The sequence below is a fragment of the Amblyraja radiata genome, chromosome 6 (genome assembly GCF_010909765.2).
Source record: "Amblyraja radiata isolate CabotCenter1 chromosome 6, sAmbRad1.1.pri, whole genome shotgun sequence".
In the NCBI taxonomy this organism is placed as follows: Eukaryota; Metazoa; Chordata; class Chondrichthyes; order Rajiformes; family Rajidae; genus Amblyraja; species Amblyraja radiata.
The window spans coordinates 35008379-35021176 of NC_045961.1; the positions used below are offsets into that span (position 1 = coordinate 35008379).

The 12798-nt window shown below is 42.9% G+C and overlaps 1 protein-coding gene across 6 annotated transcripts in view; it reads left to right on the plus strand.

Annotated features, from left to right (window-relative positions):
* The window catches only part of dlg2 (discs large MAGUK scaffold protein 2), a 652656-nt gene that overhangs the window by 247979 nt on the left and 391879 nt on the right, over positions 1 to 12798 (plus strand). For all 6 annotated transcript variants that reach the window (XR_004412314.1, XM_033022520.1, XM_033022521.1 and 3 more), the window contains 2 exons: positions 6886 to 6936; positions 10270 to 10394. Coding sequence is in view for 5 of the 6 variants with exons in the window: in XM_033022520.1 (XP_032878411.1) it covers positions 6886 to 6936; positions 10270 to 10394 (176 nt within the window). In the remaining variant the exon portion in view is untranslated. The remainder of the gene's footprint in view (positions 1 to 6885; positions 6937 to 10269; positions 10395 to 12798) is intronic.

Sequence of the window (12798 nt, forward strand, 5' to 3'; positions counted from 1 at the left end):
AGGGAGGGGAAATGAACAGCCCCTGCTCAGTTGGGGGCTCTGGGTGAGTGGTGGAATATTGCGTTGGGGGAAATGGCCGAGTTGGGGGAACGGGTGAGTGGTGGAATATTGCCTTGGGGAACGCGTTGCATTGGGGGACCAGGCCTCCCATGGGGGCTATGGGTGAGTGGTGGAATATTGCGTTGGGGGAATGCGTTGCGTTGGGGGACCAGGCCTCCCGTATGTCAGGGACCCAACGGGTCCCACTTGGTCTAGTAATATATAAAAAACTCCTTTACTGCTAATCAGGGAAATCACGGCAAAGGACAGGTAATGCAGAGTCAAGATTAATTTTTCAGAATGCGTTGATAGCTACTAAATAGAAACATAATGCCTAATGGCTTCTAGATTTTGGGTATAAATCAAGCAGCAAACAAGAACTATTGCACTGAGCATGATGGATGTATGGCCTGCTTGCCTCGTGTTGGAAGCATATGAAGTTGGTTCTGCCCCATGCAGCAGTCTAATGGTGAAATCGGGATGCAGATAGTTCAATAGAACAATTATGAATCTGAGGTGTGATGAAGGACACCAGGAGCATAAATATATATAAACACAATCTCTAAACACATGGATTTGCATATCCCTCATTGTACCATTACTATCGCGCCAGAAGATAACTTAAGTTTAGTGAGGAGTATAGAATGACATTCTGAAAGTGACTACAGGTACACCAGAACAAAATTGAGATTAACATTGTTGGCTGAAGGACCTGTTCCTTTGCTGTGCTGTATTGTATTGCTCTATGTTCTTCAAAACATCTGACAAGACCACGCAGGCTCAGCCAGGAGAGTTTGCAGTCAGGTGTCATAGACTCATAGGGTAATTCGGCATGGAAACAGGTTCTTCAGCCCAAATTGCCCATGCTAACCAAGATTTCCCACCTGCCTGCATTGCCCATATCCCTCTAAACCCATTCAAATGTATTTTATTAGGAGGCTCTCCTCTTCAGAGAGAATGTTCAACACACAGAAGTATGGATTTGAGCTAAATCGCCTGGGATCAAAAAGCAAAGAGATGTGGGCATGGCAAACTAAGATTGACTGAATCTTGTCATTTTGAGAACACAAGCACATTGTTGCCAACTATTGCCAACAAAGGTGCCATCTCAGAGAAGATACCACACAGATTAACATGCTTTCTGAACAACAAAACAGGATGCAATTGTCAGAGCTAAGTAGGTTTACAATCAGTGGATCAGATTAAGGATATGCAATCCTATCACATCTAGTCTTGAATGGTGGTGATCATTAAGTAGCTAACGGGGAAATGAAGCTCCAAGAATATCCCCAATCTCAATAATATAAATTAAGTTATTACAATATTATAATTATACTTATTTTTGTTCTTACCAAGTTACTTAATATAATATGTAAATTTTCTGTGATGCGTCAACACTTTGTCACGACTACTTGTTTATATTCTCTCTAATAATCAGTTCATATTTTTTCCCAGATATAAACCTTAATAAAATTTTCAATTGGTGTTCTATCTCATACATTGAATTAATAATAATAGGCTCATGTTTCCTTTCCTATATATGTTGAAAACAAGTAACATTGCAGAAAAAATATCAAAGTAGGTCATACTTAATTAGAAAAGATGTGATGACGATATTAGTGCAGCAACACAGCCACTTGTTATCTGTTTGATCCATGTTCTTGTTCTTGTTATCTGTTTGATCCATTTCTCACCCATCCGTATTGTTCTTGAGAAGATGATGGTGTGCTTCCTTAAAGGTACTTCCACCATGCTGTTGAATAACAAATACTAGGATTTAGTATGGTGAAGTAACCACAATTTATTTTTGTATGACTGTGTATCTAAGAGGATTATATGCCAGTGGTGATTTTTCCCATTTACCTGCTGCCCTTACCTTTCTAGTTGGCAGTACCTGCAGGTTTGGGAGGTCCTGTCATAAGCAATTAAAGTGAGTGATTGTCACGCTTTTTCAGATAGCACACATTTAGCAAATTGTAAAGGCAGTGGAGGGAATGAATGCCAAGTATCATGGTGGATTTGATGCCAACCTGCAGGTTGCTGTGGATGGTGTCATGCTTCTTACATGTTGTCAAGTTTTATTTTTCCATGTATGTGTAGAGAATTCATGTGCGTTGAAGCCGGTGCTAAAATGGTTAGGTGATGAGTCACTCATGACCAGGGTACTCATACTTTGATCTGCTTTTGCAATATTTATATGTAGATAGATAGATAAATATAATTTATTGCCACACAACCAGGGTTGGTGGAAATTTGGGTTGTCAGCAGCAGTACAATAATAAAGAACACACAATAAAACTGTAACACAAACATCCACCACAGCATTCATCACTGTGGTGGAAGGCACAAACATTTGGCCAGTCCTCCTCCATTTCCCCCCCGTGTACAGGACCAGAGTCCAGTCAGTCCAGGATCGGCTCTTCCTCACCGGAGACCGCGGCTTTAGATTGTTGTAGGCCGCAGGCCGGTGGTCGAGATTTAAAGTCCCCGCCGCAGCCAGAAGCACCGTAGACTGCAGGGCCGGCGGTCGAAGCTCCCCTCCAGGGGTGATGGAAGTCCATGCCACACCCGCGGTAGAAGTTGGCCGCGGGCCGGCAGTGATGGCTTCTTCTTCCCCCGGGTCCCCCACGAGGGATCCCGGGCTGTAGACGCCGCACCAGCTGGAGCTCTGCAGACCGCGGCTTCAGGCTGCGACTTCAGGCTGCCGGCTGCCCCGGGCCAGCGAAACGGAGCTGCAGATGCTGATTTGCAAAAACAGACACAAAGTCCTGGATTAATTAATGTGGTCAGGCAGCATCCTTGGAGAACATGGATTGGTGACGTTTCTGGTTGCGACCCTTCTTCATGCTGGAAAAGGGTTCTGATCCAAATCGTCACCTATCCATGTTCTCCAGGGATGCTGCCTTATCCACTGAGTTAACCCAGGACTTTGTGTCCTCTTTTGCAGTGTTTAAATGATTGGTCCAGGTGAACCCATGGTGATACCTAGTATTTTGATGATGTTGGACCACAATAATAGTAATGTGTGGACGGTTGGACTCTTCAGTTGGAGAGGTCATGTTTGACAATTCTATGAGGTGCTAAAATGAAGTGATTGCAGATGCTAAAATACGGTACAAAAAATAAACTGCTGACGATGGGCATATGGCACCAGGTGGTAGAGAGGATAGGAAAGGTGAGCCATGGCTTCGTTTTTGTTAGTGGGATCATGTTCCTGGAGGAGGTATGTGGAGATTTTTTCGAGAGTGGATGAAGGGGGCATGTTTCTTGCCATCCATGATGGATTGATGGGAATGGGAAAAAGAACGCGTGGGAGTGGATTACCTAAAATTGGTGAATTCATTGTCCACATCATCGGACTGTAGGCTATGCTGGCAGAATATGATAGGTTGTAATTCCAATTTGGCCTCACTATGGCAATGGAGAAGGCCGAGGGTGGAGATGTAACTGTGGGAATAGGAAGGTAATTGAAATGCCAATTGAAAACAGATCGTAGGTGTTCTGTAAACCAGTCACCTAGCCCATGCTCAGTCTTGCCAATGTGGGACCACATTGTTAGCTTTGAATGCAGCAGATAAGGCTGGAGGAGTTGCATGTGAATCTTTACCTGTTTTTGGTCGCTGGAAAGTGGTGAGGGAAGAAATGTTGAGACAAGTGCTGGGGAAAGTGCCGGAGCGAGATGGGGAGAGGTGGAGGGAAGGGATGAAAAGACAAGGGAGTCATGGAGAAAGTGGCTCCTGTGAAAAGCCGAAAGAGGGACGAGAAGGGAAGATGTAGCTCATGGTAGAATTCTGTTGAAATAGCGCAAGTAGCAAAGGATTATATACCAGATGCAGTGAATAGTGGGGAGAATGGTGTGGATGAGGTGAACTACCTCTGTTGGGGGACGAGAGCAGCTATGCAAGAAATGGGAGGGATGATTATGAAGTCTCCATCATCTATGGTAAAGGGGAAGTCACATTTCATGGAGAAGTAGGACATTTCAGAAGTCCAAGAGTGGAAAGCCTCATCTTGAGAACAGATATAACGGAGACGGAAACACCAAGGGTGGGAAAAGGCATCATTGAGGTTACAGATTTCTTTTATATTCTTAGGCTAGAAAGATTGACATCCAGCAATTCCAACCATCTCCCATTTTGTGAGGTATGATTCCAGCTGTTTTCCACCAGTTCTCAATTGACTATAAGTTCCTTGATGCCACTTTTGATCAAACACTGCCTTGATGTCGAAGATAGACACAAAATACTGGAGTAACTCAACAGGCCAGGCAATATCTCTGGAGAGAAGGAATGGGAGAGAAAAGGAAGACGTGATGTTTTGGGTCGAGACCTTTCCTCAAACTGAGAGTCAGGGGAGAGGGAGATTAGAGGTACGAAAAGGTACAGAACAAAATAGAGCCAGCACCAATGACCCAGGAAAGGTGGAACCCAAAGTGGTCCATTGTTGGCTGTGGAACAGGTGATAATGAAGGGATTCAAAAATTGAAACTAGCAGGACGATTAGGGTGGGGGAGGGATGGAGAGAGATGGATTGCAAGGATTACTTGAAATGATAGAAATCAATATTTATATCCCTGGGTTGATGAGCTGCCCAAGCAAAATCTGAGGTGTTGTTCCTCCAATTTGTGTGTGGTGGTCTTACTCTGACAGTGGAGGTGTGCCAGGACAGAAAGGTCAGCTTGGGAATGGAATGGGAATTAAAATGTTTAGCAATTGGGAGATCGTGTAGGCCGAGGTGGTCTGAGCATTGGTGTTCAGCGAAACGATCGCCCAGTCTGCGCTTTGTCTCGCCGAAAGAGCAGTCCACACGGAGAATATGGATACAGTAGCTGAGGTTGGAGGATGTGCAAGTGGACCTCTGCCTAACCTGATAGGACTATCAGGGTCCCTGGATGGAGTCGAGGGAGGAGGTATAGGGCTAGGTGTTGCATCTCCTGTGGTTGCAGGGGAAAGTACCTGAGGAGGGGGTGGTTTGGGTGGGAAGGGATGAGTGAACTAGGGAGTTGTGTAGGGATCAGTCTCTGTGAACAGCGAAAAGGGATAGAGATGGTAAGATGTGAAGTGGTGGGATCCCGTTGTAGGTGGCGAAAATGATGTTGTTTTTATCTAATCTCCCCCCACTTACAATAAGAGTGAAGAAGGGTCCCGAACCAAAACGTCGCTTATTCGGATTCTCCAGAAATTTGCTGATTTACTCCAGCGCTTTGTCTATTTCTATATCCAATACCTTCAGACAATTGGCTGCAGATTGGTATCTGTGGAAAATGCAGAGAGGATCATACTGTTAGCCATATAGCTGAATGTTCTCACAAATGCTTCAGCCATGTCTTTAGCATTCATATGCTGGGCCTCATCATCCTACTCCTTGAGAATGAAGAGCTCTGGGAACCTAATCCTCCAGTTAGCTCTTTATTTGTCCACCATTATTCTTGATTTGACAGCAGGACTGCAGAGCTTTGATGTGATACATTGTTTGTGAGATCACTTAGATCTGGATAAACAATATAAAATAATTACGATCCCAATAGAGAAAATTATTTTGTTTTCTTTCTAATAGATTTTCTCTTCAGAGATGTGGTGAAAATGACATTCAGGCAGTATTTAACCAAGTATGGCATCAAGGAGCTCAATGGACAATAGAGGGAAAACATTCTACATGCTTGATGTTAATGATAGGTTTAGTCGGTTTCCTGGGACCCTCTTTGTCTATGAAATAGTATCTTTAGCCACCTTACTGCACTTTATAGACATCTCCAGAACCTCCATATATTTTTATAATTGCAGCTATTCCTAATATTGACTTGTTTTAATGCCCATACATTTAACCAAGTTTAGTGCCATATTACTACCCACTCTTTCAGCTCCACGTTGCCACGATGATAGTGCTTCTTAAATGCATATTGTTTGTGCTAAAGGGGCTGTCCCACTTGGGCGACCTAATCCGCGAGTTCTGGCGAGTTTGCCCTCGACATACTCGCAGCATGGTCGACACAAGGTCGTATGAGGTCTTTGTAACTCTCCTTCATGCTCGAGAGTAGTCCCCGTGTACTCTAGGCCTCAGCATGTTGAAAAATGCCCGCGAGTAAAGAAAGGTCGCCATGGAAAAAATCGATACTTTTTTTACCTGTAGGTTTAGTCGTAGTAGGTCGTCATGTTAGTCGTAGGTAATCGAGGGTAGTCAAAGGTAATCGAAGGTAGTCGTAGATAGTCTTCATCATAGTCGAAGGGAGGTCGAAGGAGATCGAAGGAGGTTGTCTACACTCTCCACTATTCGGTGTCCAATTTTCACGAAGTTAGTCGTAGAAGTTAGTCGAAGCTTCAACATAGTCAAAGGAGGTCGAAGGAGGTCTTCTACATAGGTCTTTTTCAAACTCTCCTAAACTTTCCTAAACTCGCCAATTAGGTCGCCCAAGTGGGCAGCCCCTTAACATTGTTGATGATGGAGCTGTCAATGGTTATTGGGGCATTCATGGGTCAGGTTCTCAGGATTCATGTCTTGTGGCCTTTTTGGGGTCATCATGGAGAGATCAACTTATCTATCTTTCTGCATCCAAAACGTAAGTACAAGAGTATGGGGATTGTAAGAAGTGGGAGGAGCAGACGATGTCCAAGAAAATCAGTTCCACAGAATTTTGCATAGCTATTCCCAATACTTGATAAAAAATCATTGTGCAGTTGATAGCATGTGAGAAAAAAGGTATATTTGACAATGTAAATGCAATTCAGATGTTATTTGACCCCAATTTCAAAAGCCTCTTGAAAGATGATTTAAATGCAGGCCAGTACTTGAGCAAAATGTCTATTTCATTTGAAATTAATTTCTGACTTACATTTTTGTGGCATTCAGGTCAATGGAACCGAAATAGAATATGAATTTGAAGAAATCACATTGGAACGAGTGAGTTAAAATGGTTTTAATTATATATACTTGTTGGTTTGTCATTCAAACATGGTTTGTCATTCAAATTTGGCATGCTAGCTGATTATCTATGCAATCCGCTGAAGTAATTGGATTATTATCCTTTTGTAGCTGAATAACTTTTCTTTCATAGAATGCATTTGGATTAATAATTATTAGTGCAAATATAGAGGAATATTTGGAGCTCTACAGCAGCTTGAATTTATATAATCCTTTTGATAGAGGAATGTAATTTAGTTTTTTGTTTGCATACCCAGGTAAGGGTAAAAGATAAAATGGCGATTCAATAATGACACTTCCCAGTTACTTGTGCTTTTATTAGATGTTACTGTGATGGATTGAAGTCAGGACATGACCTTCATAGTCAATGGTAAGGCCCTGGAGAGTTGTAGAGCAGAGGTATCTTGGAGAACAGGTAAGTAGGAAACTGAAGGTGATGTCACAGGAAAATAGAATAGTGAAGAAGGAGGCTTTTATCACTGGCTTTCATCAGTCAGGGCATTGCGTAGAGAGGTTGTGAAGTTATATACTTGTTGTGCAAGATGTTGGTGAGCTCACACTTGGAACATTGTGTTCATATTTGGTCAACCAGCTGTAGGAAATGTGACACTAATCCGAAAAGAGTACAGATAAAATTTACGAGTATGTTAACATGAGATAAAGTCCTGTGCTGTAGGGAGTGGTTGGGTAGCCTAGTATTTTATTCCTTGGAGTAAAATAGGCTGAGAGGTAATCTTATGGAAGTGTATAAAATTATGAGGAGAATAGATATGGTAAATGCACAGAATTTATTTCCCATGTTGGGGAATCAAGAGCGAGAGGATGTAGGTTTATGATGAGAGGAAAGATTTGAGAGGAATCTGAAGGGCAATATTTAATAAATGTTTTAGTATTTAACGAAACCAAGTGCAAACCCGTTGGGTCTGTTCCCCCAACGTGTGGTTGCGGGGGAGGGGAGAGCTGGGGGGGGAGGGGAGAGCTTGGGGGGGGCGGTTCGCTCCGGTCGGTTTGCTCGAATCGGGTTGCTCCGGTCGGGTTCTCGGGTGGGGTCCTTTCTCTCTCCCCCTTGGCCCCTCTCTCTCCCCCTCGGCCCCCCTCTCTCCCCCTCGGCTCCTCTCTCTCCCCCTCGCTCTGCACCTTTCTCTCCCCTTCTCTCTCATCCCTTCCCACTCTCTCCCCTTCGCCCTCTCTCCCCCTCTCTCTCTCTCTCCCTCTCTCTCTCTCTCTCTCTCTCTCTCTCTCTCTCTCTCTCTCTCTCTCTCTCTCTCTCTCTCTCTCTCTCTCTCTCTCTCTCTCTCTCTCTCTCTCTCTCCTCTCTCCTCTCTCCTCTCCTCTCTCTCTCTCCTCTCTCCTCTCTCCTCTCTTCTCCCTCTCCCCTCTCCCCTCTCCCCTCTCCCTCTCCCCTCTCCCCTCTCCCCTCTCCCCTCTCCCCTCTCCCCTCTCCCCTCTCCCCTCTCCCCTCTCCCCTCTCCCCTCTCCCCTCTCCCTCTCCCCTCTCCCCTCTCCCCTCTCCCCTCTCTCCCCTCTCTCCCCTCTCTCCCCTGCCCTCTCTCTCTCTCTGCCCCCTTTCTCTCTCTGCCCTCTCTCTCCCTACCCCCCTCCCTCTCCTTCTCTAGCCGCACCTGCGAGTTGGGGGCTATGCGTGAGTGAACAGGGAGGGAGATGGGGTAAATAATATTAATATAATATCAAGGGGGGTGGTTAGTGTGTGTGGGGGGGATGGTTAGTGTGTGTGTGAGAGGGGGGGGGGGGGTGTGGTTAGTGTGTGTGTGAGACGCAGCAGCCCCCCCCCCCCCCCGCAACTGTGCATTGGTGTATCCAACTAGTCCCACTTGGTCTAGTGACTTTTAAAAATCTAGTAAGCAGATTCTAGGAAAGATTTTCAATTATAATTCATTTGTTTATCGACCTCAAAAAATATGGTGATCTTTTCAAAATGATACCCAGTGTCAGTTTGGATAATATTGGGATTTGGTTGATGTGACCTTATTCTCCAAAAAAGCTGCTGCTGCAAGTTTGTGATTTCAGATTCGACCACACTAAAAGTTTGTTGTTCTCTAAAGTGACAAACATCTGTGTTTTCTTTAATATGTAAACAAAATGTAAATAATATTTTGTTTTTGATTGTTTCATTGTCTATTTTGTTCTGACTTTTTATGAACAAATAATCTTTCTCTATCCTCAATGATCCATTATCTGCCTTACTGCAATCTCTCGTAACTTTTAGATGCTTGTCAAACTGTTATAGCCTAATTGGAAAAAATAGGTGAATAACTGATGAATTGCTTTTAATATTCTGAAAAACCGGTATGCACACAATTAAAGCCTGAAAATAAATGTAGAACCATTTTGTAACTATTTATTTTCATGAGCTCATCTGAGATATTCTGAGTACAGTTTTGCCAACATAGTAACTGGATTAATTTAAGTTGAGATATTTCTAAAAATAAATTGCAAAATAAATATGTTGGGTGTGCAGATGTGATACAGACACTTGTAATCAGGTGCTCCATTGGTCTAACGTATATTAATGTTCCTAATAAAAATAGCAGTAAAAAGGCAAACATAGTAGATTTTGTAAGTAATCGAGCTATAATATCTCATTGAACAGTTTACCACAGGCATCACTATTTCTCTGATTTCAAATGAGTTTGTTGGTGAGTTTGTAGTTGAAATAAAATTCAGAGACAATAAAAGTATTAACAATAAAAGTACCCCATCAGAATCTCATCGTAGTGTAAGCAAGTAAATGTTACAACCAAAAGTTGGATCAAGAAATTACAATACAAATTGGTCTGAAATTATGTTAAACCTATTTAATGATTAAATAAAATAATGTAAACTAGAAAGTTTCAAACCGCTGCTCAATTGTTAACTATTTAAAGGAGCAGTCTGAAAATGTTGCTCTCATTAACATCATATCCTATTTTGTTCCCCCCTGAGGAACTCTTTCAACTGCCATGAGCTCTTCTTCACATTTGTTTAAAAATAAACTCTTTCAATTATTTTGGTTATATTAACCACTTTGCATTCTCAGTACATTGCATTCACACGTACATACTAATTGTAAGAAGCAGGGACTGTACTATTATTGAAACCTTTATTTTGTGTTGACAGCAGTTTCCTATTGAGATCTTTAGAGTCCAGGCATACGACAGTAAACTGTTGCAGATTATTCACCATATAGTCTCTTTCCACAATTCACAATATGTTCCGTTTGGTGCATGTATTGTTATCACAGATAGACCATCCCATGTGGAATGTTATCAGTAGTCCCATTAAATTAAATTCTGCCATTTCTTTTACCAACAGGGTAATTCTGGCCTGGGGTTCAGTATTGCAGGAGGCACAGATAATCCTCATATTGGAGATGACCCTGGGATATTTATTACTAAAATTATACCCAGTGGAGCAGCAGCTGAAGATGGACGGCTCAGGTAAACTACATGCATTATTGAATGTTCTTTCACAAAGCTGTCCCTCTTAGATAAAATAAATGCAGCAACACATCTATCTATCTATACATAACTAAAACTCTCATCTTGTAATCTTCCGGTTTGTGTTGTTTTTACATTTGCACAAAAACGGTACGAGATAGCGCTACATTTGTTTGCCACCTTACTCACCATTCTCATGTGCTGCAAATACACCAAGTTTTGTTCTAATCGGTGGTATATTTTAAAACTTATTAAGGTTCAAAAATCTTTAAAATCGCACATGCGCAGATTGGTCTGTCAGTCACCACCAGGACGGCGACGCTCCTTACTGCACCATCGCCGCACTGATTGACCGTGTCCGCTGTCAGTCACCGGCACCCGCCCGCCTCTGCCGGTGGGCGGCCGTAGCTGCTGGTGCTCTGGGGCCGCACCTGTTTACTTCATTATATGTATGGTCTGATTAAGTTTTAGTTCAATAAGAATCCATGGAAAGTTTATGTCAGTAATGTTTGTAATGTTGAAATGTCAAGGAGAGATGTTTACTCTCTTCCTTGGTGATAATGGTATTACCATTAATAGTATTATTTGACACATTATCTGAAGCTTGAATGAGCCAAATGAATGGAAAAGACTATGAAATTATAACCAAATATGCTCATTTATGAACTTGAAGGAAAGGGGAAGAGAATACCATTGAATCAGTTGGGCCTAGGACAGCCTTGAGGAGTTCCTACAGTGATATCCGAGGGATGAGATCATTGTTCTCCAAAATCCACATTCATCTTTTGCACTATGTACAACAGCAAATAGTGGAAGATTTCTTTAATCAACTTCAATTTTACAAGGACTCCTCGATGCCATGCAGTGTTTCATGTCAAGGGCAGTAAATGTTTCTTCACCTTTAGAATTCAACTTTTTGGTCCATATTTAAAAGCTGTTATGATGTCTGGTCCCGATCGAACCTGATGGAATTAAAGTACAGCAATGAAATATATGTATTACATGAATTGGGAAGTTATATTACAGTTATACAAAACATTGGTAAACCCATACTTGATATACTATGTGCAGTTCTGGTTGCCCTGCGAAAGGAGGTTTTTGTTATTAAACTGGTATTGGCGTTGATTTTTTAATATCCCAAGTTTCGAGAACATTGAAGAGCTTTTGTGTAAAGAATGGACGAGGGCTGAGCTATAGGTAGAGGCTAGGCAAGCTAGGACTTTATTCCGTGGTGCACGGGAGATTGAGGGGTAATCTTATAGTGTATAAAACCCTCTCTCCCCCCACCCCTCTTCCCCCTCCCTCCCTCCTCCCCTCCCTCCCCATCCCCCCCCCCTCCCCCACATCTCTCTCCCCATCCCCCTCTCTCACCCCCTACCCCGCTCTCCTTTCCCTCCCAAATCTGTCCCGTTTCCTCCTCCTCCTCTCCCCTCCCTCCCCTCTTCTCACCCCCCCTCCCCCCACCTGTGTGTTTGGGGGGTGGTTAATGTGAGTGTGATGCCGCAGCCCCCACCCCTCCCCCCCCCCCGCAAACACCGTTGGGGAAACAGACCCAACGGGTCTGCACTTGGTCTAGTAGTGTATAAAATCAAGATGGGGATAGATAGGGCGAATGCACAGAATTTTTTTTCCTGGGTAGGGGAATCAAGAACAAGAGGGCATATGTTCAAAGTGAGAGGGGAAAGATATAATAGGAACCTGAGGGTTAACGTTTTCACACAAAAGGTCGTAGATATGTGGAAAAAGCTGACAGAGGTAGTAGTTGAGGCATAAAACTATTTAAATTACATTTGGACAGATACATGGTTAGGAAAGGTAGCGAGGGGTGCAAGCCAAATACAGGCAAATTATATAATAACCTTGGTTGGCAAGGATGAGATGTGCTGACAGGCCTGTTTTTATGCTGTATGACTGGCTCTACCAGGGTACAATTGTAGTCTAACATCTGTAAAGAGGTAGGTTGGAAGTTTGAGACTAAATGCTAGCTAATAGTATCGGAAGATTGGCGTACTGCGCATGTTGTTCCATTGTTTAAAAAGGGGTCTAAGAGTAAACCTAGCAATTATGGACCTGTTAGTTTGACGTCAGTGGTGGGCAAATTAATGGAAAGGATACTTAGAGATAATATATATAAGCATCTGGATAAACAGGGTCTGATTAGGAACAGTCAACATGGATTTGTGCCTGGAAGGTCATGTTTGACTAATCTTCTTGAATTTTTTGAAGAGGTTACTCTGGAAATTGATGAGGGTAAAGCAGTGGATGTTGTATATTTGGACTTCAGTAAGGCCTTTGACAAGGTTCCTCACGGAAGGTTGGTTAAGAAGGTTCAATGGTTGGGTATTAATGGTGGAGTAGCAAGATAGATTCAACAGTGGCTGAATGGGAGATGCCAGAGAGTAAT